The sequence below is a fragment of the Aedes albopictus genome, chromosome 2, assembly GCF_035046485.1.
Source record: "Aedes albopictus strain Foshan chromosome 2, AalbF5, whole genome shotgun sequence".
NCBI lineage: Eukaryota > Metazoa > Arthropoda > Insecta > Diptera > Culicidae > Aedes > Aedes albopictus.
Window position 1 is genome coordinate 138,065,073 of NC_085137.1, and position 26,154 is coordinate 138,091,226.

The following is a 26,154-nucleotide window of genomic DNA, read 5'->3' on the forward strand; positions in this document are numbered from 1 at the left end:
TATGGGATTATCTCAACACCGCTAAAGAAGTTGAGCTAAAGAGGCGGAGCTGTCAAGCAGTTGCCCAGCTGTCAAAAGGTGATTTCAAAAAATCTCTTCGAAAGCGATTTTAGGTACCAAAATGAAGTTCTAAAAATCTGAAAAAAATCATGGCGGTTCAGAAAAAGGTGCTCTTTTGTTTAAAATCAAAAAATCAATAAATTTTTCTTAATATAAAAACCCAATTCACCATGCGAGTTTTGTTTTTTTTTTTTATTTATATATTTATTTAATAATCTGGGCCGAATCTGCCCAAAAATGTGCGCCGATGATTTATCTTTCCGTGCACTATTTATTTCTCCTTTCCGAAGTTCGACTCTGTTCAAGCTGTATGCCAAGTGCGTGTTCGCGCGAATGTCAACAAAACACCCGTCGTGGAAAGCGGAAAAGCATCGCCCAGAAAGCGCTTCGTCGCCGTCGTCGTTCGTTTTCGTCAAAGTCCTTCCTGGCTCACGGGCGGATGGGCCGTCGCCGTCGTCGGAAGTTTGTTTATCGTGTTCAAGTAGGGTGGAAAATTCATAACCAAAGCAGGAAAATCTAACCGTTCCGTGGTGCGCGCTTCGATCCTTGTTATTTTTTGGAGTGATTGTTGGACAGAAAAAGGAAACTCGTTTAGTTTGAAAGCAACGAGTAAACAGTGTTTTTGTTTGTTTTCGATCGATGAGCTGTGAAGGCGCTACATCCACATCAGAGTGTTTTCAAATCTGACAGTTCGTTCGACATTTGAAATTTTTTGCAGCTCGCTCCTCTGCTCTGCTGCCAGCGAGAAGCTTTTCGACTGTGCAAGTACCAGAAGAATATCTGTGAACCCGTCTCGCGAGTGAAAAAGTTCTCCATGTTTGATTCGAGGTCGATTGTTAGGTGTGTTTAGGTGAAGAAAATCGCATTTTGAAGATGTTTTCGGGGTGGAAACGGAAGCTGAAGAATGTAGAAAATGTGCAGTGACAATTTGGAATGGATTATGGTTGTTGTGGATCAGATTTGAAGGAGTAATTTACTGCCTAATATAGCACTACTGATTAGGGCTCAGCCCCGAAAAGTGACAGCCACCCACTGGAAGAAGATTAGAAAGGATAATATTTGGTGGTGTGCGATAGAAGTATTTTGGCACTGCTGAACTTCAACATTGGACTAAGTAGGAAGAAAAATTGAGAAACTTTTATCGAGATGGATGTAGATTCGCCAAACTCCCTGAAACGATGTTCCAGCGCTCCGCAGATCAACAATCTGCTGCCATCGGCCGCCGTTGGCGTGAACCATCCCATAGTGGTGCCAATGGACGAAGGACAATCACAACAGGACAGCGCCGTTGCGGGTTCAACACAGCAGCCAACGTCGTCCTCCCTGCGCCAGACCAATCCCATCAACAGCAATGGCAACAACAGCAACAACAACAATAACAGTACTTTGTTCCTACAGCACCAGCATCAATCTCCGAATCATCTTCTTCAATCGATGTCGTCTTCCAGTGCTTCCAATTTGCACACATCCGGTTCAATCGTACACAGGTGAGTGAATAAACACTCGGTGCGTTTAGGAAACTGTATAACAAAATAACTGAAGTCTTAATTTTACCACAATATTTCTGAAAAGCCTAATAGTTATTTATGCAACAAGTTGCAAAATGATGATTTTTTCAGCACGAGCCATACATTTATCCAACGAGGCTTGCCGAGTTGGATAAATATGACGAGTGCTGAAAAAGTCGAGTTTTGCAACGAGTTGCATACAACATTTTTTGCAATTATAAAAAAAAAACATTGAGTTGGATCATTTCTAGCTGCACAGCCATGTTGCAAGAGATACCACGTGTGAGCATCCATGCCGCGCTGGGGCACGTTTTTCGATCAGGTAGGCTGTGCTACAGTTGGGTGTCAGAAGTTTTAGGGCAGCCGTTGGAAATCAGTGCGACAAACCTTCGTGAAAGAATTTGGATTTTCCGGTAGTGGGTCAACGAAAACAGTTTCTTCCGCTGCTCAATGAACGTGGAAGTACCAGTAGAATCTGGTCCCGGCATAATGTTCCCTTAGATATCCCAAGAATTTCACGGAAGCTTGACAAAAGTGCACACTTAATTCAGATTGCCGGGATATCAGCATTTTTCCATTCTTTTGCCGAGATTTGCACAGCCGAGTAATCAGCAAACAACAATTTTGCTGAGATCTCAGCATTTTTGACAGTTCATTGCTGAGCTTCGGCAATCGTTTTGCTGACAGTCAGCTAACAAATGACACTTTTTGCTGGGATATCAGCTGATAGTTTTACTGAGCAGACGGCTGTGCGCGTTTTTGCCGAGCCCGCAAATCTGTTTTGAGTGTGTGTATACGAACAAAAGTGCCAAAAAGTGGTACTTTTCGGCACTTTTAAGGGTGCCGAAAAGTAGTACTTTTCGGCACACTTGTTTTAATATCGAAAAATCTACCATTTTAGTGTTGTTCTCGCGTGTGAAAAGTTAGCTATTTTGCAACTTAATTGCAAAAAATTATTTTAGAATTCCTTTTTGTCAGAATATATATAAAAAAATAGGATCAGTGTACGTTAAGTTTTCACAGAAGCTAAAGTGTTCAAAACTTTCGAAACAACGAGGTATCTTAATAAAACATTGCTTTTCTGTGTGATTTCTTTGGTTTTAATGAAATAGATAATATCGATGTTATCAACTCATGAAATTTTGATAAAAATACATATGTGTTTATTACAATTATACCATGTATTGTGTGCCAAAATGTGCTGGGAAATTATAACTACACTTTTTGAAATAAGACTTAATGAGCTAATTGTAGATTATTAACATTAGCAGAAAATTGTAACTATTAGATTTATGTCGAATTCGTTTATTTGCACCGACTGCACCGCTTTACCACCGGGTGTAACAAACTTGCACCGAAACCGTTCGTTTATTCGCAGGTACACTGAACGAAACCCCCCGCCCAAGATTGACTGAGAGGCGATACGATCACGCCCCTTAACGACATTTGGTCGGAAACCGTATGGTCCACCGACCGAATGATGTCATCCTAAAGCCGGATGACAGTGATATGAAAATTGAATGTCGACCATATGGTCGAGCAACCTTGTTTTTTAGCGATTGATAACAATAATGTCACCGCTATCTTTACAAGACAAATGATGTGCTTAGTGACCAGGATACCCTCGCGGGCATCCTTTTCAAAATAAGTTAGCATGTCCAAGACATGCGATGCAAAATCGTCAACGACCCGGGTGTCACGATCAAGGAACTTGTTACGCTATCGATGAATAAATTCGGTACATCTGAGCGGCCTTCGCTCTGCAACTAATATTCATTCACATAGCGTGCGTCGACTCATACGGGAACAAGATGATCGTCATCCGCTTTTTAGGATGATTGCCGTATGACTGATTCGTCATTCGAAAACACGATTTTGGTAATTTGGAATGAATGGTCGGACAAATCAGTCGATTTCGGGATGGGGTTTTCGTTCAGTGTACTGTTCTGTTTTGACACTCGATTGGCACCGGTGCAAGAAAATGCTACACCCAGTTTGAACACGGTGTAGCAGGTACAAAGCTAGTTTTACCAATACATGCATATCGCTGAACTTGTATGGTGGTTTTGTTTTGGTAGGAATGATGATTTTCTCTTCGGCATTAGGTAAACAGTTTTCTTGGATATTCATTTAACAGCAAATCTGTGCGTTTAAAAATGATTTAAACTTGATCGATGATTATCACGTCTTTCAATCAACTTCTGAGGAATCTTTAAAATTTATCGGTAACATGAAATTTCAAAGAGTTGATCCAACATATATTTTTCCCATTACGATTTTTTTTTTGATTATCGCAAATATGTGGATTACTTTTAATGATTTTAATCATTAGAATTTTCTGTCACATGGTGATCTATTAATCACCAAAAAAATGACGTAATAAAGTTTTGATAAGCCAAGAATAGAATAAAAATCTATTCATTCAAATTGGACTGAAATATTACTGAAGTAACATTTTGTAGGTACAAACAGTTTCAAAAAATTCTATTTTTCTTTTCTTACAGCAAATATTGAATTTTTGTATTATTACATTGAATGTCACTAAAGGATGGTCAAAGCGTTTTTAATATGAGTTGCGTTTCAATAACGTTATGTTCTAAAAAGCATTTATTTATTTTTATTTTTATGTTGTAGCTAAACGTTTGCTATTGAACTGCCTTTAACATTTTTTTTTGTGTCAAATTTGTGCACGTAGATCGTTTACAATTGTATGTTAGCATCATTTTTTATTAGGCAACGGAAATTATTAAATTCTAAAAAGTTGCTTTTAATTGAAAAATTATGGTATTACGAGAATATGAAGAACATAAATAATGTAGAAGTGTTAAAACATTAGATAACAATTTCCAAGTATCATTTATTATTACAAGTTTATCATGTACAAGTGGATTACTGAAAACGTTTAAAAATGTTAAATTGGATATAGAAAGTAAAAAATAAAAATAAATAAAAATAATTTTGTTCATCACGGAAATCATGAAACCATTGATTACACGCTAACCTGAAACTACCCATCGACTGGGTCGATTCGACCCGGATTTTCATGTTGTTAGCAGTTGTCAAAATCCGGGTAACGCGAAAACTCAGATCCGCTGAATCTGGGTAAAGATCTGGGTAATCGGCACTTAGTCATTTTCCGGCTTGAGAAAATGGCAGCGTCAGGAGAACGCTGGAAATTATGAATGTTTTCGCGAAAAATATGCCGATAAAGGGCGGGAAAACACTTGAATTATTCCGGAGAACTGTTTTCCTGCATCAGGTAAGTGAACAGCACATGGAAGTTGGGAGCTTTTTTATTTAAAATCTAAATTGGAAATAAATTAACAAAATTAAGGCCCCGCAGGAGCTGGGTACCGTTTACCCAGATTTTGCCACCAACATCGGTAACCCAGATTTGAGTAAAGGTGCCTTTACTCAGATTAGAGTAACTGCAGTTTTGCTCAATCTGGGTCGCTTTGACACCAATCTGGGTAACTGAGGGTTAGCGTGTATGTTTATTTTTGATATCCTTTATTGTTTTCATTGACGCTCTCACGCGCTCTTACTAATACCATCATAAGCTGTCAATAAATTGCACCGAAACCGTTCGTTTTTCCGGTGTCAATTGCTACACCGGTGCAGTGCACCGTCGGGAATAAACGAATTCGACATTAGTATTGATGTTGAAAACGAAACAGATAAATAAATAAAAAACTGGGAATTTGATAAATTATTTTTAAGCTGGTCTTCATTTGAATACAACTTTAAAGCTAACAATATTTACAATTCAAACCTAAATTACATAGGGTATGTGTGCCATCAGTAATCTCATGCTCCCATATTCATCCTTTTCGAAAACAAGCGATTACGGCACCGATTGATTCCGTTCTTTTTGTTTTCATGGGTGCTCACTTCTAACAAAAAATACAAAAATAAGAAACAAAACAAACAGTGCTTCAATCCTTTGTTTTTCGTAGGATGAAAATGGGAGCCACATGCTTAATAAGGGAACCAATACCCTATCTACATTAATGTCGTATTGCATATGAAAGATACAAATTTTGCAAATATAAGTTTAATTTCTTTTGCCTTTCTGGATGGCATTTCTCGAATTTCAGGAAACAACAAATATTTCGTCTTCTTCCGGCAAAACAAAGGCCCAAGGAGTGCAATTTTAGACATGGCGAAAATCCAGACGGGCTTGGATATCTAACATTCGCAGATCCTGTGTTTCACTGTATCGATTACTCCTGGACAAATTTGGCAATTTGGAGAAGTTCTTCGATGCTGTTTGAACTGAAGGTGTACAAGCTACATCAAGATTGAAGCCCAATTCAATCACAGCAACCCTGTAGTATAAAATAAGTAATAAACGTTAGAAGTAGTTTGACTCTTAAAGAGATCGGTTGTTTTACTGCCCGCTAATAGGTTATGGGCCTGCGCGAGTTGCCCTAGCAACCGATCAACAAGGAGAAGAAAATTTTTTCAAGCCCGAAGAAAGTTTCGAAAAATCTTCAAGAATTGATGGATCGATTGGAAATGTCGAAGTTGAACGGAAGCAACTACGGGACGTGGAAGACGGAGGCCAAATTTCTGCTGGTTCGAGACGACTTGTGGCGGTTCGTGATCGGAACAAGACCGGCGGTGAGTGCCGCGGTATCCGAATCAAGTGCTGCGGCGGAAGCTTGGGACAATGGTGACCAGAAGACCCGTGCCACGATCGGGCTGCTTTTGGAAGACGACCAATTGGACCTGATCAAGAACTCGAGGACGGCCAAGCAGACATGGAACGCAATTAGGAACCACTATGCAGAAGCTCCGGAAGCAGTGACGGACTACCAAGATTCCAAGCAACAGGAAGTTTCGTTCTTGACGTTGCCGAAGGTTTGTGAGCGGGATGCGTGGATCATCGACTCCGGCGCGACGTCCCACATGTGTGTCAATCTGGACTACTTCGTGACGTTGGACAGAAGCGTGAAGCAGAGCGTGTTCCTGGCGGATGGCAAGAAGATCACCACAGAAGGAGTAGGTTCCTGCAGGATGGTCTGGATATCTCCGGAGGGGGAACGCAGTAATGTTCTCCTCTCAGATGTGATGTACGTTCCGCAGTTTGAGTCCAACCTTATTTCTGTGAAGAGACTCGCCACCAAGGGTGCCAAGATCGTATTTGAAGCGGATGGGTGCTGCATCCTCAAGGACGACAATGTGATAGCCGGCACGACCATGTCGGGAGGGCTGTACAAATTGCGGACAGCTCAAGCAGCTTTGCAGGTGAGTGAGACGAACCACAATCCTGATTGCTTGCATACGTGGCATCGTATCCTCGGACATCGCGAGCCGAATGCGATTCAGGCTCTGGAGAGGAAAGGGCTAGCCACTGGAATCCAAATCGAAGACTGTGGGCACTACGTAACGTGCGAATGCTGCCTGGAGGGTAAGAGGCAAGATGGCGCGTCTACCGTTCCCCAAGAGATCGAGGAAGAAATCCAAGCAGCCTCTGGACATTATCCACACGGATATTTGTGGACCGATGCAGACGCCGACACCAGGGGGTTGTCGTTACTTCCTAACGATGATCGATGACCATTCCCGGTACACCGTCGTGTATTTTCTGAAAAAGAAATCGGAAGTGACAGAGCGGATTCAAGAGTACGTGCAATATGTCAAAAACCTTTTCGGAAGAGCTCCCAAAGTGATTCGATCGGATCAAGGGGGTGAGTACCAGAACGAAGCTCTGGATCGTTACTGTCGTCAAGAAGGAATCACCCAGCAGTTCACCACAGCGTACACCCCGCAACAGAACGGAGTTTCGGAGCGTAAGAATCGCTCACTAGTGGAGATGGCCCGCTGCATGATTCTGGACGCACAGTTACCGAACAAGTACTGGGCCGAAGCAGTGAATACGGCCACATACGTTCAAAATCGTTTGCCAACGAAGCCTATACCGTCAACCCCGTACGAGATCTGGACTGGAGAAAAGCCTGATCTCAGCCACCTCAAGATATTTGGTTCGTGGGCCTACGTATGGATTCCATCGGAGAAGCGTTCAAAGTTTCAAGCGAAATCCAAGAAGATGTTGTTCGTGGGCTACTCTCTCCAACATAAGGCCTACCGTTTCATCGACCCTGAGACGCACAAGCTGACCACGAGTAGAGACTGCCGTTTTTTGACACATCGGGAGGTTCGGGAAACCGAACCTTCGCAGGGAAGTATCGTTTCATATCCATTTTCTGAAATTTCTCCGATGAACCGTGACAAACCTGATGAGATTCCCGATGTTACAGCTGATGACGATGTCCCCATTCCGGTGGATCACACGAGCAATGATGATTGGGACGGTGATGATTGCAGTGAGGACGATTTCCATGGCTTCGAGACAGCCAATGAAGAAGACGACCAGGACGACACCATTCGGTCAGATGTTACCGTCATCGAGCAGCATCTGCCCCTGGCTATCGAAGGACAGGATGAGATTAGTGGCACACCTGATGTTCGTCGATCCAACCGTGCGACCAAAGGGATCGCACCACAGAGGTTCATGACTGTCCAGGAGTACTGCGAACCCCGTTCGTTCGAAGAAGCTATGAGGTGTCCTGAGAGGAACTTCTGGAAGCGCGCAATGGAGGAGGAGATTCAGTCCTTGCACGAGAATGCGACTTGGGAAGTCGTTCCCTTGCCCAAGGACCGCAAAACCGTAGGCTGCAAGTGGGTGTACAAAAGGAAGACGGACGGTGATGGCAATGTCATCCAATATAAGGCCAGGCTGGTCGCCCAAGGATTCAGTCAGAGATACGGTACGGACTACGACGAAGTGTTTGCCCCCGTTGCAAAACAGACGACCGTCCGCACACTGTTGTCGATCGCCGCCAGAAGAAAGCTACAAGTGAAGCACGTGGACGTTAAATCGGCATACCTGTACGGAGAGTTGGAAGAAACCATCTATATGAGGCAGCCGACTGGGTTCCAAACCGGTGCCAAGGGCGATGTGTGTCTGCTGCGGAAAAGTTTATATGGACTGAAGCAAGCAGGACGGATATGGAACCGGAAAATTACCGAAGTGCTCCGGAGTTTGGGATACTTACCGGCGGAAGCAGATCCTTGCCTGTTCGTGAAGAAGCAACGTGGTCAATTATCGTTCATACTGTTGTATGTAGACGATATGCTCATTGCTTGCCAGGACGATGGGGAATACAACAGGATTGTGAACACCCTGAAGATGCATTTCAAGCTAACCACATTAGGAGACGTCAACAACTATCTCGGTATCCGGATCGAACGAGGACAGGATGGACATTTTTTGCTGGATCAAAGTGCATACATATGCAAGATAGCTGCAAAATTTGGGCAAGCGGACGCAAGACCATCTCATATCCCAATGGACCCCGGTTATCCGAAATTACAGCAAAAGGAGGAGGAGCCTATGCCTCGGAAGGACGATTTCCAAAGCCTAGTCGGTGCTTTGCTGTATGTTGCGGTGAACACCAGGCCCGATATAGCAATCAGCACGTCTATTCTGGGACGAAAGGTGAGTAATCCTACCCAGGCTGATTGGACGGAGGCCAAACGAACGCTACGGTACTTGAAGTCGACTGCAAATTTGAAGCTGGAGCTTGGAGGTCCTGGACAACTGGAAGCACATGTTGACGCCGACTGGGCCGGAGACCATCGAGACCGCAAATCTAACTCGGGATTCATCTTCCACTTAGGAGGACCGATTTCCTGGGCTGCCAGAAAGCAGCAGTGCATATCGCTGTCTTCCACTGAGGCGGAATATGTGGCCTTAGCTGAGGCCTGTCAAGAGCTGCTCTGGTTGCAGAAGTTGATGAAGGACGTTGAGGAGAGACCAAATGGACCGATCATCGTCCGGGAAGATAATCAGAGCTGCATAGCGATGTTACGAACCGAAGGAGGAAGCCGAAGGACCAAGCACATCGACACACGGTTTAACTTCATCCGGGATCTCGTGAGTAGGAACGTTATCCATGTCGAATACTGTCCTACAGGATCAATGATCGCCGACGCCCTGACTAAACCTTTGTCGAGGGTGAAACTGGAGTGCTACCGGAAGAAGATGGGACTTCAATCGTTGCAGCTTGAGGAGGAGTGAAGGTGTACAAGCTACATCAAGATTGAAGCCCAATTCAATCACAGCAACCCTGTAGTATAAAATAAGTAATAAACGTTAGAAGTAGTTTGACTCTTGAAGAGATCGGTTGTTTTACTGCCCGCTAATATGAACAGCATTGGTAACTATCTTTCCATGAATTGCTGTATACCATACAGATTGATGTGCAGAACTGAGCCGGCGGTCCAACACGTTTCTAAAGATGATGTTCCGCTGCCGGTTCCCACTGAACACTTGAGGATCCCTTTCTTCTTGCAGTAGTTCATTGTAGATGACAGAAAAACTGTGATGCAGTAGAGTCCGTTCTGAAAGTGTAGCCGCTTCTAATGCGAAAACCTTCACCTATGGATAAGCGTCGGTTATCTGCAGGATATTATCAGTAATCAAACAGCTTCTTAGAAATGGCAGGTTGTACAAATTTTGGAAAATCCTATTTACGAGCAGGGAAACTGCTTCCAGTCCTGGGCTATAGCGTTTCTACCCTCTTCGAATCTTACGAAGAAATAATGTTTCCAAGATAATCGGGTTTTCCAAGCTCCGATATTCTTCTAAATTTGTTTTCGGCAACATAAGAGTTGATGCAGTATACTAGTAGCAGTGCAGTAAGTTTGGACGATACAAAAGTATCTATCAGAAAAACTTTATGGATTAGATTCAATGGCCGTGCCCTTCTCATCTAAAGCCGCCATTTCATATTTTTAATGACATGTGTCCATGTTCGTCCCATGGTCTATTTGCATGGTCCAAATAGCAGATGGTTTTGACGGAAAATTGTATTCCTAGAACTTTTAGAGAATTTGTTACATTTAGCCACGGGGCAGAGTCCTGAGCTGGGATGTCTCCTATTTTCAGTGCGTAGGTTTTCAAAAGGTTTAGAACTACTCCTGCCGCTGCTTTATATTCATCAACGATACGCACGATTTGCTGTAAAACTTGATAGTCAGAAACAAATGTCAACATCAGTATGCCATCGGCATAAACGTTCAGGGAATCCCCAGCCAATCCAGAAGAAACTATCTTGTATATTCAAGGTTGCATATACAACACGAACAGGAACACGCTTAATGGGTCTCCCTGTCTTACCGATCGGCTGATCTGAGCCGTGATAATTTTCCGTTGATAAGCAGTCTTGGGCAAGAATTTCGCATGACACGTTGAATTATTTCTATTATTCGTCCGTTGAAATTTATATGCTGTGTATAGTTTCAAGAAAGAAGCTGTGTTTAACCCTCTCAAATGCGTGGTCTAGGTCAAAAGAGGCCAACGAAGAAAGTTGCCTCGAACTCGAATCTTTAAGCGAAGCGATTTTGTCTAATATTTTCCCTGTAGCTTGGAATATGTTGCTTTGTGGTTTTGAGCACTTCTGGTGCTTCGATAGAATCAAGTCCATCAACGGTGACATTCTTCGTTTCAGAATCCTAGTGAGAATTTTGTAAACAAAACTCAAAAGCTTTATGAGACGATAACCTTCTATTCTTCTGCAGTTGCCTTTTTTTTTTAACCAGACCAGTACCGGTTGACAGTCAAGATCTGGTAAACCGAACAGCTACCGGAGGAGTGGAAGGAAGGGATAATCTGCCCCATTCACCATTGGAATCTGAGAACTTCAGAGTGATCACTATTTTGAATGCCGCCTAGTACTATCCCAGACCATCTTCCGTAGTCTGTCACCTAAAACGAATGAGTTCGTGGGAAGTTATCAAGCCGGCTTGATTGACGACCGGTCGACAACGAACCAGATCTTCACCGTGCGCCAAACCTCCAGAAATGCCGTGAATACCAGGTTCCAACGCATCACCTGTTCATCGACTTCAAAGCGGAATACGACAGTATCGCACCGAGCTTTGGAAAAGCATGGACGAAAACGGCTTTCCTGGGAAACTGACTAGATTGATTAAAGCAATGATGGACGGTGTGCAAAACTGCGTAAGAATTTCGGGTGAACTATCCAAGGACTGCGACAAGGTGATGGACTCTCATGGCTACTCTTCAACATCGCTCCGGAAGGTGTAATGCGATGAGGCAGGCTCAACAGCCGGGGTACGATCTTCACTAAATTCAGACAATTTGTGTGCTTTGCGGACGACATGGACATTATCGCAAGAACATTTGGAACGGTGGCAGAACTGAAAACCCGCCTGAAACGCGAAGCAGCAAAGGTCGAATTGTTGGTGAATGCGACCAAACCAAATAGCTGGCAGGTGGAACCAAACACGACCGGGTCCGTCTAGGTAGTAATGTGACGATAGACGGCAATACCTTCGAGGTGGTGATGGAGGAATTCGTCTACCTCGGATCCTTACGACGGCTGAAAACAATGCTAGCCGTGAAATACGAAGGCGCATCATCAGTGGAAGTCGTGTCTACTACGGAAGAAGCTGTGGTTTAAAAAGGTTCACCCACGCACCAAGTGCACCATGGGGCTATTCATAAACCACGTAGACCAAAATTTGGCCATCTCAGACCACCCTCCCCCTCGTACACTTTTGTCCATACAAAAAATTTAAAATTTGTATGGAGCGTAAACTTTGGCCAGACCCCCCTCCCCCCATCACGCTTAAGTCGATTACGAGCGAGTTTTTGCGATAGCCGGTCATTTTGAAGGAATAATGTGGTCGCTTTAACGAAATTTGGGTAATAGGCTTTTCGGGCGCTGTCCGATTAGCGAAAAACGCAAAATGTTTTCACTAGGCACGATACACACGCCTGCTATGTATGAAGCCTAAATGTCAACTAGTACTGGAAATATCTTCTTAATAGGTATATTTTCAAAGCAATTTCAATTTTTTACCATTTTGATAACCTGCGTGAACAAATTTAAATCAAACTTATTTGTAATTTATCATTGTTTTGTAATCTTTTAGGTGTTATTTTACATTAGGTCAAGGATAAATTACACTCACGCCATGGAGAGTCGACTTCACAGCTTTTCACGACTTTACTATAGGAGCATCCTTCGCGCTAAAATTTCGATTTTTCGACACAACCCACACCCTCCACCCATCATAAGTCACTCTTTCGCAAATACTACCCCCTCCCACTTCGGACCGTGACGTACTTAATGGTTGACCCCTCTGCGTGTGCGGCCTTTACTTTATTTGGCAAACTTTCAGATAAAATTTTAATGTAGGGTAGATGTACCAATTATGGCACCAATATGTCATCTATATTCAAAAATCAGTTACAAGATTATTAATTGTAGCTCAACAAGCATATTGTTAAGCGTTTGCACTTAGATTGATGTCTTCAGAAAGCAATTAGGACAACTAAATATGTGTGAAAAATATGTAAAAGCCTAAATACTTTGTTTCAAATTGGCATTGCCGTGTACCAATTATGGCTATAGTGTTCCTTGCTTTTCGCCATACGCGACCCAATTATAGTCATAAGCTACATATCATGAATTTCAATTTCAAAATCCAACGAGTAATTACAATTTAATTCAAAAATACCTTTTAAAGCACTAGTTTATAATTTTGAAGAGGTTAGATGGTTTTTTTGATTTTACTTAGCATGAATGTTTGCACGAATGCCTAAAACTGCACACTTGAAGCGACCCCGATAAGAATTTATAAAAGCATGAATGGTTAACATTTACAAAAAAAAAATAAGCAATCTTAAAACGTATTTGCGCTTTTTTGGCTTTACATCTTACATGAGACAAAACCTGTTTTCAACATAGTATTTATTATTCAATGTTTGACAGTTATTCATTCCACTATCTGAATGGCTTACTATGGACCAATGCATACGTTCACTCATTTGACTTCTGAGCGTCGTATTGTTCATGGAGATGAGGACATTTGCGTGTATACTCGCAAAAGTAAAATTAGTGAACTCGTGTAAAGTTACGTTCTTGATCGAAGGAATATTTCGACAACTGTCAGGTCATTTTGACAGATGATGCAGAAAAAAGACAAAAATCATGGCTACCGTTGTCTTACTTATACCAAACCTGAAAATCATCAAAATGTATGAAAAAGAATAGAGGTCGATGAGTGGCTTTTGGAATAGGCCTGCCTTGAATTAAGTCCGTGAATTAGACGTTTTATGATAGGCTGGATGAGGCTTTAGCATTACGAAAAGTGAAAAACATTTTTAAGTCGTACTGAAATAACCCAAAATTTTATTGGAATTAAAAAAGCAAAGTTTGTACTTCAATACAATAAGCTTAACGATGTTCATATTTACTTATAAGGCAAAACTTAACAAAACTGCTCAAAAATAACGTACGCTTTAATAGAGCGTATTACAATTCATGTGAAAATATACACAGCATCAGACAATCAGTTACGGATCATGACGTGCTCTTTTCTATCTTTCTTGTTAGATTTTTTCTGTTTTCCTTCCTTTTTCTTCCGCTCTCGCTCCTCAATTTTAGCTCTCTTCAGTTCTTCACGCTTCTGCTTCGCTTCTTGTCGTTCAATAGCCTTCCGTTTCTTTTGCAGCTCCATTTGCACCTTCTGTTCTTCTTTCTTGCGGATTTCTTCGAGGCGTTCCCCAGCTGTTAGGACGGGCTGGTACTGCTTGACATAATTACGATGTTTTCCACTTCGTCGAGGCGTGGGAGGGAGTTTCAAGATACTAGAAAGCCGGCGTCTAACAATAACCTTCTGATGGTTTGTTGCATCTTGTAGCACATCATCAGGGCTTGAGCATGATTTTTCACCTGAAAGTAACAAGTAAATGATTGCATCAATGCAGATCAACAAAGCAGTATTTCGGAAAATCGTACCTCCATTGTTATCGCTCTCTGCGTCCTGTTCGATCTTATTCGATTGAGAAGAGTTTTCTCCGTTCGGTTCATCAATCTCGTGTTCAATAGAATCATCGCATTCGTCGAAATCAGCTGTAAAAAATTAATAGATTTGCTAGAAGAGTATAATTAAAACTTGTGTTTAAACCTACCATAATCGGTGATACCGTGAACTTGGTATGACGTTGCTTCAGAAGGCTCCACCGTTAATAGTTCACCCGATTTCGAAAGATCTTCGTAACAACCTCCGATCTCCTCAACATTAATGATTTCACAGTTGCTGATGTCAATCTCCATTGGCATACTGTCATAATTATCAGTAGACTCTGTATTGCAAACGGTATCATGATCGAGTTCAAAAACAGATGTGGTGTGGGATTCCTTAGTAGGTTCGCCATGAAAGTTAATGTGTGGACGAATAAATTCCCTATAGAAAAACCGGATTAGACGTTCTTCGCGTGAGAGCTGGTTGACGTCACCTTCGATTCTAACTACCATGTTAGGCCCAATCATGTCGTATGCTTCGACGATCCTATCAATGCTGATGGGTACGGTCCGATCATCGTTACATCGCTGTTCAGTGGAGTGCTCTGCTTCTTCTGCAAAAATTGCATGTGGAACAGTCGGTGACCCGGTCTGAACCTCACTGCAGCTCTGCTCAGCGAACTGATCTGCCGGCACTGTGAAAAGACCCTGTGAAACAGCTGATGATTCCATACAGTCAGATGTCCCTGACGATTCAAGAATAGCAGCTTTGGATTTGGCAATGCATTTTGAGTAATCAACTGCATTTGGATCGAATGGCTGCAGTCCACAAGCACGGAATCCATTCTTAATCGTCTTAGTTGTTATTCCCGTTTCAACCGCCTTGCTCAGAACACCTCCGAAGTGTGGCAAGGTAAGAACGCACGCTGGGTTCTCAACTTTCCATGCTTCAACGTATTGCCGATATTCGCTTTTCAGCGGCTTGAACACTGCAACATCTGCTGGTTGTGTGATATGGGTAGTGTTTGGATACAGGGATATCAACACAATTCCGAGTGATTGGCACAAATCCGCAACTTCCAATGAATTGTGCGATGCATGTCCATCGACGAACAATACAACTGGGAACTGCACGCCTTGCTTAACAAGGAATGGATGAAAAGTTTTGTTGATGTATTCTCGGAAATTGTGTGTGTCCATCCATCCCCGGTCGCTCTGACCAATACCGTAGTCAGGAGGGAAACCTTGGACCACTTCTTTGCGAAGACGTTTCCCGGGCAAAATCACGTGTGGGGTAACCTTAACGCCTGCTGCTCCGAAAGAAAACATCACAGTTACGTTTTGCTTTCCGGCGGCCTGTTCGACTTCGTACACATTACGGGATCCAGTTCGGGCAATGACTTCCTTCGTTTTGGGATGCAGGTAGAATGATGTTTCGTCCCCATTAAAAACTCTGCCAGGATCATTCAAAATTTCTCGCATGTGGTTCTCTGTTAGCCACTTTTCAATCATCTGGAACCAACCGCGGATGTCTTTCTCGGTCACGCGTCCGCCAGCTGATGATACTGCCTCTGGTGTACGGGAAGAGAATCCCGGATTACGTCGCATGAAACCGATTAGCCATTTGCGTCCTGAAATTTAATGAAATTTCAAAAATATTTGTCAATAGATTTGTCTTGGTTTTACGGATGAAGAAGGTTCGACTGTCACAACCTACAGGGCTACTAATTCCGGTCACCACTATCTGGGAGAACCAAAACAGAAGTTCAAAACATTCATCTTGAAACATGACCACAGAACCGGAATCAAGTGCCCCTTATAAACAATGAAAGCTTACCTGGTTGATTATTGCGAAACGGTGTAATTCGACTTGGATCCGACGACAAAAACTCCGAAACTTTGAATCGCAAAGTTCGCCGTGAAACAGGGAAGCCACGATCCTGCATATCTCCTAGCCATCGAACAATTTTCTGCTCTTCGCTTTTCGTTAGCACGGATTCCGGGCCCGGTTTATATTTTTCTTTCCAAAGTCCACTCATCCGATAGCGGATCGTGGACATCGGAATTCCGAACTGCTTGCACCCTGCGTACACTGTTTTCCCGGAGGCAATGACCTGCAGACACCTTTTGATGGTTTCTTCGGAGTACTGTTTACGCGAAATTTGTTTTCGTAGGGGAGCCATTCTGAAAGCGAAATATTTTGCTCACTTCTGTTTTATTGGTAAGTTTTGTTATATTTACTACTTACCTGATGTTTAAACTCCAAATTAAAGCTTAAAATTTCAAAAACGACGACAAAAAACAGTTTTTTTCACTGCGGGCAGCTGTAAACATTGCACTATGACCAAAAGTGACAGTAGCAAACAGTGCAACTTTCGTATGCTGCGACAATGGGTACTCAGAAGCAAATTTGTACCAATTATAGCGATATGGAAATATCACAGTTTTTATGCAAAAAATCATGAATTGTTTCAAAAATAGTATTACAGAGATTGCAATTGATGTCCCTACAGAATTTTTGAAGAGAAAAACGCTTGATCATTAAAGAAATCCCTTATGTGCGAATGTGGAGTTTTAGGCAAATAGCTAAGCGGCATTGGGCAATGTAGCATTCAAGATACAAATTACACATTTCTCTAATATGAAGAGTTTGTTCAATAAAAAAGAAATAACAATTATGTGCAGAAGTGTTGCAATTTGTAGAGAAAAATGCTAATGTATGACAAAAATGTGAAATCATCGTTTTGAATAGGAAATATTGTTCATTATTGCCATAATTGGTGCTATTGCTATAATTGGTACCGCTACCCTATATATACCGTTTTCTGACGCTTCTGAACTCAAGTCAACAACTACGTCAGTGCAGCCGTGAAGAAAACTGATCCAACTCCACCGCTGAGGGAAATTAAGAATGCAATTAATCAACAAAGCTGCTGGTAAAGATGATATCACAGCTGAACTAATAAAAATAGGTCCAGATAAGTTGGTCACCTGTCTGCACCAGTTGGCAGTGGACTGGAAAAGCGAGCATTTACCGGAGGAGTGGGAGAAAGGGGTAATCATTCCAGGTCACAACAAAGGCGACTATTTAGAAAGTTATAACTTAAGAGCGATCACCATTTTGAATGCCGCCTACAAAATGCTATCACAGATCATCTTCCATCGTCTGCCACCTAAACCGAATGAATTAGTGGGAAGTTATCAAGCCAGCGTCATCGACGGCCGGCCGACAACGGACCAGATCTTCACCGTACGGCAAATCCTCCAAAAATGCCTAAATACCCGGTCCTCACGAATCACCTGTTCCATCAACTTCAAGACGGCATATGACAATATCAACCGCACATAGCTATAGAAAATCATGGACAAAAACGGCTTTCCTGAGAAGCTGACCAGACTCATCGATAGAGCAATAATCCAGACAGAGTCATGCGGCGAAGTTACCGTGATCGGCCCTAATTCTGCGCGGTCCCTAATTCAGCGCACTTTCACGAATATACTTGAAAATCATGAATGGCAATTCAATATTAGCTTCGAATATATTTTTTAAATATTGTTTTAATAGTTATCAGAAAGTGTGTAAATGAAAATGTTTCAAACTAACGACCATTATTTTGTAAAAAAAAATAAAATGATTGTGAAAGTAATGAAAATTATCTGTAATCTGGGTCCGTTAGCAAAACTGCTAGGAAGTTGTCTCATCAGCTGAAGCATTTTCTGACATATACATTGAGAATTATGTCTGATTTAAGCATCCTGTGCTACTGTGTTGGAGGAATCAGAATTGGCCAGTGCTTGAATTTGAGTGAATATGAATGATACGATCAGTCATCAGCGCCAACCATCACTACGAACGAACACGCACAGGGAGCAAAGAGAAACCGAACCAACCGCGACCACTATTCCTCATCGGTCGGTTGGCTGGTGAAGCATATAGTGACTGGAAACCAATATTTCTCACTTGCTGCGGTGAAGCTGAAGATGCGTAAATGATTCAGTAGATTTATTTTTTGCTCAAAACTTGTAAAAACAATCAATTTGTTCATAATAGACTGATGGACGTGACTATTATAATCGATTTAATTCGAGTTTATGTCATTTGCACTGTAATAACGAGATAAAAATCAAGTATATCCATTGCCGTATACACCGACGAAGAGAGAGAGAGATTCAGAGAGCCACACGGCGCTGAATCGTCGTTCCTCACTCTCACTCATATTTTTTATTGCTCCCGTTCCCACTTGCTTCAGAAGCACGTTAGCCAATGAAGGCATATTGCTACCGCTTTGGGTTGAAAAGCGCCGGTCAAAGAAGAGCAAATTTTGATTCTCTCTCTCTCTTCTTGGCGTAACGTCCTCATTGGGACAAAGCCTGCTTCTCAGCTTAGTGAGCACTTCCACAGTTATTAACTGAGAGCTTCCTCTGCCAATGACCATTTTGCATGCGTATACCGTATGGTAGGCACGAAGATACTCTATGCCCTAGGAAGTCAAGGAAATTTCCTTTACGAAAAGATCCTGGACCGACCGGGAATCGAACCTGTCACCCTCAGCATGGTCATGCTGAATACCCGTGCGTTTACCGCCTCGGCTATATGGGCCCTAAATTTTGATTCGTCTGAGGTAAAACGCTTCAATTTTCAAGCGCTGGAATTGGCAGAATACATTTGAGTTTTCTTCTTCTTTTTTGCATGTTCTTGTTCTTCTTAAGTGCGCAGAATTAGAAACTGTTATTAAATGATGGTCCTAATTCTGCGCAGACATACTGACACTAAGGTTTGAACATATAATCAATCGATGAACATCATATTAATGCTATCATAGTAACAATTAAGATATGTTATGTTCCCAGCAATCCAGTGAATGTAACTTTATTTCAAAAAATAGTTTTAAAAACTTTAAATTTACGTTTTTTTTTGCAATTTTGTATGATACCTACTCTGCCCATAACTGCATATGAGTCACATTCGGCAAAAGTAGGCATTGGAGAAAACGAAGCTCAAAGTTTGCAGCTTGCGCTAGTATGGAAAACGAACGAAATTTCAAAAAATTTACAAAAATTCTGAACTAATCCTCTTGCAATGAAATCTTCCCCAGATCTTCTTGTATGCTGGGCGATTTGTTGAAAAAAATAATAAGACCAAAGTATGACTGATGATACGCTATGAGGCTAGTGTATATTCCCAATGTGACTGTTATGCGGTTACATCCGTGAATTTTTGATAATGAGACAAAACGACTTGGTATTTTTTACACATTTTGTAGAACAAACTTGTAAAGTTCATTTGGGTGGATGAAAGTACTGATGATTTGGATATGATTCCCGGTATTAACTCAATATTGACAAAAAATACAAATGTTACAAATATGCAGTTATGGGCAGTACTTTGACCTGCTAATCACTTAATTCAAACATTCGTCATCCGGTGGATTTTTTATTTATTCATGCAAGCATTCAACAAATGCGACAAATGATGAGAAAAAAGCCTCAGTTCACAAAGGATATGTCATCTATTCATGGGGCTATTTAGAAATGAAGGTAAAATGGCTATTCCCATTACACCGGGCCGGGACCGTGCCGGGCCCCGGCCGTGCCCCGGTCATCGATTTCTTACATGCGATTACTATGGCGTGTTTCACATCACACCGTGCCGGGGCTCGGTCGGGCCCCGGCCGGGCTAGTGAGAAGCACGCCATAGATATCGTTAGAAAGAAATCGATGACCGGGACACGGCCGGGGCCCGGCACGGTCCCGGCCCGGTAAAGTGAGAAGACCGCTAAATGTTACTTAAGTTAAGTAACTGACATAGCGAGTGTACATATTATGAGGATAACTAACAAAAGTATCATATAATAGTATTCGATAATTTTTTCCAAGTTTTCTGCATCATGATTTAAATTCACTTTGCTTAGGAGAAAAGTTGGGGACATGCAAAGTTCCAGTATGGTAATGTCTCATAACAGTTTAAAATGTAGAATTAAATTGAATATAATCTATGACTCGTGTTTTTATTGCAATAAGTTATCATCTCAGAGTTCTGTTCATGTGCGCAGAATTAGGAACATTGCAAAAAAGGGTGCACAGAATTAGGAACTAGACACACTTTAGAATTTTCATAAGTTTACATAAAAAAATCAATGTTTTGTATAAAAATTATATTTTCCCCATATAAACAAAGCTTATAACTATGCGCTGTCAAAAATTCAGACAAATCGGTTCGAGTTGCAATTTATTACAGCTGATTGAAATTGAAAAAGTCTTAGGTGTGCAGAATATGGGCCCTCCACGGTAATTCGCTTTTCCATTTCCACTAGGGTGTGGGTACCGGTTATGGCCAGTCTGAGGGAAATATATTTTATAAAAATAACTAATAATCCTATGCAAACTAAAAGCAAAAATCATGCTAATTCTTGATTAAAAGTTGCACTGGTCAATATAAGGTACATGAATGTTGTTAGTATCCAGTCTACGAAGTATATCGTAACTACGCTAACATTAGCGCTAACGCTAAAAGTTGCACTGGCCAATATAGAAACATTGCCGCAATTTTGGCCATATTCTCAACTTTGGCCTCTATTTTGGCAAATCAGATGTATTTTTTGTGGGAGTGGCCAAATTAGAAGCACTCTGGCCATATGGGAGCTGTTTTTTTAAGGAAAATTATTTGTTTCCCTCAGATTTTAATCAAAATTTATGGTTTTCATGGCTGTAATCATCATATTACATTAGGAACTACTAGTAAAAAATAAATGTATGATGATTTAGATTGCAATACCGCACTATGGCCAAAACTCCGTACTGGCCAAAACTGAAGCTTCTACCCTACTAGCTTTGATTTGCACTTTTTCTACCCAGGCTCTTTTTCGTCCGCACCACACACCCTAAAACCGATTGATTAGCACTAAAGTGCATAATTTCCAGACTACACCAAAAATGTGTATCCCTTGCACATTCAAAAAATCAGCTCCTGCGTCCACAAAATCGTGAAATTTGCAAAATAAAATTGTACGGCAATCTAGCTAGGTTTACTAGTGACCTTGGTAAACAAAAAAATATTCACATTTCGCATCTAGAAGAGTGTACGAGCTGTTTTTGTGGATGTGTTACTGTTATACATTTTTGGTGTAGCCTGGAAATTATGCACTTATGAGTAGGTGTTACACATTCTAGGTGCTGAGCGGTCTTAGCGTGCACTTTTCCAACGCAAATTGCGTGAAATTAATAAAATCTGCCGATTTTAGTACACTAAATACACTGTTCAGTTGTGAAAAATATGCCTAAGTTGAAATGCACGAATAAAAGAAAAAAAAAACAACAAACCACTGTTCAGTAGGGTGGCCCACACATATCACAGACAATCTGTGCTTATATGAAAACATAAAAATCGAAAAATGCTTACCTCTGAATCGGTTGATTCTGCCTATCCAGTCATTTGCGGTGTCAAACTGCCGCTATATCCAATGATCCACTCCGTAGTTTATGCTAGCATCTGGAATCTGGATCCTGTCCTGTAAGGATATTTCGCTTGTTAGTGAATATCTTCTTATAGTATAAGGTACAAACACTCAATCGAAGAGGCTATTTTGCAATAACTCGAAAACAAAAGTTGAAATTGTTTATTTACCAACAAAGAAATGTCGAGAAAAAGTCACAAATATATCCGAAATAAAAAAAAGGAATTTGAATTTAAATCATATTTTTCCAAAAAAAGTTTCAGCGTTTCAGACTGACTAGTTTTTGTTATACTTTTTTCCACAAAGCGCACCGTAAAACAAGCTTTACCTATATTTTGATTCCATTTTTGGTTATCACACGGGATTCGGTTTTTCAGGGATCCTCCGCCAACTTCCTTTTCTAATATATTCGCACGTACGCGTCGATTTTCGGCCAGTTTTAGCCCGTTGGCCGTCATGTCCAACGGAGGCAGTTCTAGTCCCAGCCGGTCCGGCAGTTGCACCCCGGGTGGCCCCCGGTTAACACCGCGAATATCACAGCTGCGCCAGGAGGAGTGTGCCGATTTGAGCAACAGCCGCGAGGTAAACCACGAACGGGAGGTCCACTCGGCCATGCAGATGTCCCAGAGCTACGAGGACCTCACGCTGGTTACGGAGAACTGGTCCTTTTCGTCCGGTGCCAAAAACAATGACGACCTGGGAAATCCCTTGCACGTGGCTCTGCCCTCGATCGGGACGAGCTACTGTTCTAGTCCTTCACCCACCAGGTACTTGAGTTGGGAAATTCCAATCGAAAGATGTTTAATAATTATATGATTTTGCAATTCCAGCCGCGGTGGACTTGGGTTGCAGTATCCCACCACTTCGCCATCACCGACGAGAAAGTTTGTAACCAGGCGGTCGATGTCACCGTGTCCGATTCGGCCTAGTCCGCTCAGCTCGTCGGTGAAGCGGAAGTTCGATCTGGATGATAACTATGGAAGCTGCTGCTCGCCGCCACCGCTGAAGAAAATTTTTACATCAGAGAGGTGAGTACCTTGTTTTTTTTTCTTCGGCTAATTTTGAATGTATTTGTATCTTACAATTTCAGAGGTTCATCGCCGAGTTGCCAGACCCCGTCGCCATCTCCAATCTGCGCCAGTCCAGACTCTTCCACGGCATCGTTCGAAAATGGTAGCAACAATGCCTCGAGCAGTGGTCGAATAACGCCCAAATTTTTCGTTACTAAACTTGGTTCCGGACAGCTTAGCTTACCGAACAGTAGTGGAACACCTAACAATACAGGTGGAACCCCTCAGGGCGGCAGTGTTGCAGGACTCAGCACTGCAAGTGGCGGTACGATTCCGCTCCACACAGATTCGCCACCTTCTTCCTCGTCCTCGTCTTCGCTGATGATGATGGATTGCGGAGTGAGTAGCAGTAGCGGTCATAATAACCAAGTCAAACGACTCCCGCTAGATGCCACGGTTAGTAGCTCAGCTGGTGAGACGTCCAAAATCGACTGCGACGAGGATATCACCGATTTGAACGCCGTGGCCAGCAGTTCCAGTATGGCAACTTCAATCGAGTCTTCCGAAGCGATGATGGAGGAAGTGCTGAAGACAACCCGAGCGCTGGAGTCGGAGCGAACCGAGTCGTCGGAACTCTTGCTGGACAGCAGCAGTAGTGTGAGCAATAGTCATCGGCTCAGCACCGGAAGCATCGGCAGTGCTGCCAGCAATACTGATATCAACAGCGAAAGTAACAGTTCTCTCTGCCCATTGGGCGGCTTTGGATCGGGTGTTTCCGGGGCTACCAATGGGACCGGATCCTATCTGGCAAGCAATATCGAAATCGCTGAGACTTGAAGGGGTTTGACTGGGAAACGGTTCAACTGATTTGGTGGGACAAACGTAAAGCATCCCACGAGTATCATACACACACCCACACCATTACACGCTTAGGAAAACATTTAAGGACGCAGTGTTTTCCAACTTATTTTCTCTTCTCTTTACCTTTTTGTATATGTAGGTAGTTTAGCTTTAGAGTTTTCGGAATTACTTTTTTTCCGTTTCGAATATTGAAGGGACGAACCTGCTGCGTGTCTAATATACCATTGTTTCGAGTTGTTATACACTAAATGTAGATAGTTGGTAGACAAAAGTTTAGAAAGATATTCACATTGAAATACACATTCACACACACATACATACATACGCGCATACCACACAGAGTACAATAAGTACATGGAAACCAAATTAGAGATCGTTACAGAACCAGTTTAGAGAGCACTTTCTCATTACCTAGGTATATACTGCAAGCAAGTTGCCCCCTCGACGCTACAGTTGCATTTTCCCAACAACCCCAACACATATCTCACAAGAAGAAAACAATATGTAGGTATTTCTTGGAAAACAGCGGAAATACCTTTGAGAACAAGCGCTAGTAAACCAACAAGAAGCAGTTCATACGGTACCGGTGTACCTATTATTATTTACCATTTCACCTAGTGACAAAGTTTCATCAATATACCAAATGAACGACTGGTCGACATAATCGGGTAAAAAAGAAGTCGGCGTGTTCCGATCTTGTCCACAGAAAATCTATTGCAACTTGTCTGGAGTTCTGATACGCAAGTAGCATTTAATACATACCTATATCTAGAGCAGTGAAGAGAACCGTCGCAGAAAAAGGAACACAAAACAAACGACAAAAAGACGTGGCGTTAATTCTCTGTCCCAACTTGTGCAGAAAATGACATAATTTTGAAAATGTTTGTCTGTGACAAAACAGAAGGTATAAACTTTGTAATAATTAATACGTATGTACAAAATCCAAACTGTTTGATGGCGGTTCTTCAACATACAATGATGTACCTCGAAAATCTTGGAGAGCTTGAACATCTGAATGCATAGTGTTACGACCTTCGTCATATTCTGTTCAAGTTGGGACAAATCTGTGTTGCAATTCAGGATTGTCGCTAATAATGCAGGGTGTCACATTGTCATTATTGATACCTACGCGATGATTGGAAATAAAGGATTTCAAACAAATTGCAATTCCTTTTTACGATTCCTATTTATATATCCTGCAATGAACATCCTAACAGTTTATATTCTATCTTCAACCGGTATATAGTTGATAACAGATCCTATATAAATCTCTATCGCCATCAGTTGACCTACAATTGAGAATGATTCTCAAAAACTGCACAATATACTAGGAAAGCAATAAAAATGTATGCTAATTGTAAAAAATAGCCGGTCTCATCCGGCCGTAGTTTGTGGAAATGTGATGAAAACATTTTGCACTATATTTGGTTGATTCGTTTTTTTTTTTCATTTCGTTCTGTGATGATTGTTTCGTGTATGTCTCCACCTTATCGATATTGATTGGTGCAAAAATGTCGTCGGAAAGTTTACTTCAGTTAGCTTATACACGGTAGGCGCATGCGGAACCGATCCCTTGCGGAGTTTGAGAATATCCATAAAGGGAAATTCTCTTCGTTTAATCTATTGTTCAGAATTCAATTGACCGAATGTCGTCGTTCTTTCTTATGAATAACAATAATTAATGAGAAAAAAAACTAAATTTAACAATGTGTATGAATTTAATCCAACCGAGAGTTAGAGTTAGATGAATTAAACAAAGTGATAATAAAGTAAAATAAGTGAATTTTGTGAATGCGTTCTTTTTCGAAAGTTTTGGGTTCCTTTTTAAAAAATAATTATTTTATAAGGGTTGGGCTGGTCCCGTAACTCGTATGCCGGAGGAACGACAAGCTAAAACCATATTCAGCAGAGAGCCAGGATGGGGCCGTCCGCTTCGTGTGAGGCCGCTCACACGTAGGAATTTTGCAGTTCAGAACCTAAGGACTCTAAACGATCAGGGCGACTCGAAGCGGCCCAGGACCGAGATCAGTGGCGGCGAATATTTCATTCGGCAAAAACTCACCGCTACGAGTTGTAGCCCATCAAGTATCAAGTAAGTAAGTTTTTAGCAGGGAATGAGATTATCGATCACGATCGTGATCATAGAAAACTCTCTCACACGCATTATCGGTGAAGAAAGTAATCGCACGTCAGATCCGGTTTTCCCCCGAGAATGTGTTCTCGCTCGTCCCGCAGTGCCGAAAATGGATTATCACCAGCAATGAAAAGCTCTATTAAAGTCCTCTATTTTATAGAATAAGGTCTCTCAGGATGCTGGTGTGATAATTTGCAGCATTTTGATGGAATCTCTTACATAATTTTAGAGGAATCTTCACAGTTATGGAAGAGTCCCTTCAAAAATTGTCTAGATTTTTTT

The 26,154-nt window shown here is 41.8% G+C and overlaps 1 protein-coding gene across 2 annotated transcripts; it reads left to right on the forward strand.

The window, feature by feature from the left end:
* The first annotated feature begins 438 nt into the window (after positions 1 to 438).
* On the forward strand, positions 439 to 25,521 carry LOC109417548 (phosphatidylinositol 3-kinase 2). 2 transcript variants are annotated; one of them, XM_029873437.2, is made up of 4 exons: positions 439 to 1,547; positions 22,305 to 22,634; positions 22,698 to 22,895; positions 22,958 to 25,521. In XM_029873437.2, the coding sequence occupies exons 1-4, from the start codon at positions 1,207 to 1,209 to the stop codon at positions 23,712 to 23,714; spliced, it is 1,626 nt and encodes a 541-aa protein (XP_029729297.2). In that variant the 5' UTR covers positions 439 to 1,206; the 3' UTR covers positions 23,715 to 25,521. The 2 variants fall into 2 exon arrangements, with proteins under 2 accessions (XP_029729297.2, XP_029729294.2); XM_029873434.2 differs by having other exon boundaries at positions 440 to 1,547; positions 22,245 to 22,634.
* The last annotated feature ends 633 nt before the right edge of the window (positions 25,522 to 26,154 follow it).

What these genes read in the sequence shown, in the direction of transcription:
- LOC109417548 (XM_029873434.2), top strand. Translation starts at nt 1,207, where the DNA reads ATGGATGTAGATTCGCCAAACTCCCTGAAACGATGTTCCAGCGCTCCG. An exon ending in TCCGGTTCAATCGTACACAG is followed by an intron (nt 1,548 to 22,244) that starts GTGAGTGAATAA and finishes TCGGTTTTTCAG; the next exon opens with GGATCCTCCGCCAACTTCCT. An exon ending in AAAATTTTTACATCAGAGAG is followed by an intron (nt 22,896 to 22,957) that starts GTGAGTACCTTG and finishes TTACAATTTCAG; the next exon opens with AGGTTCATCGCCGAGTTGCC.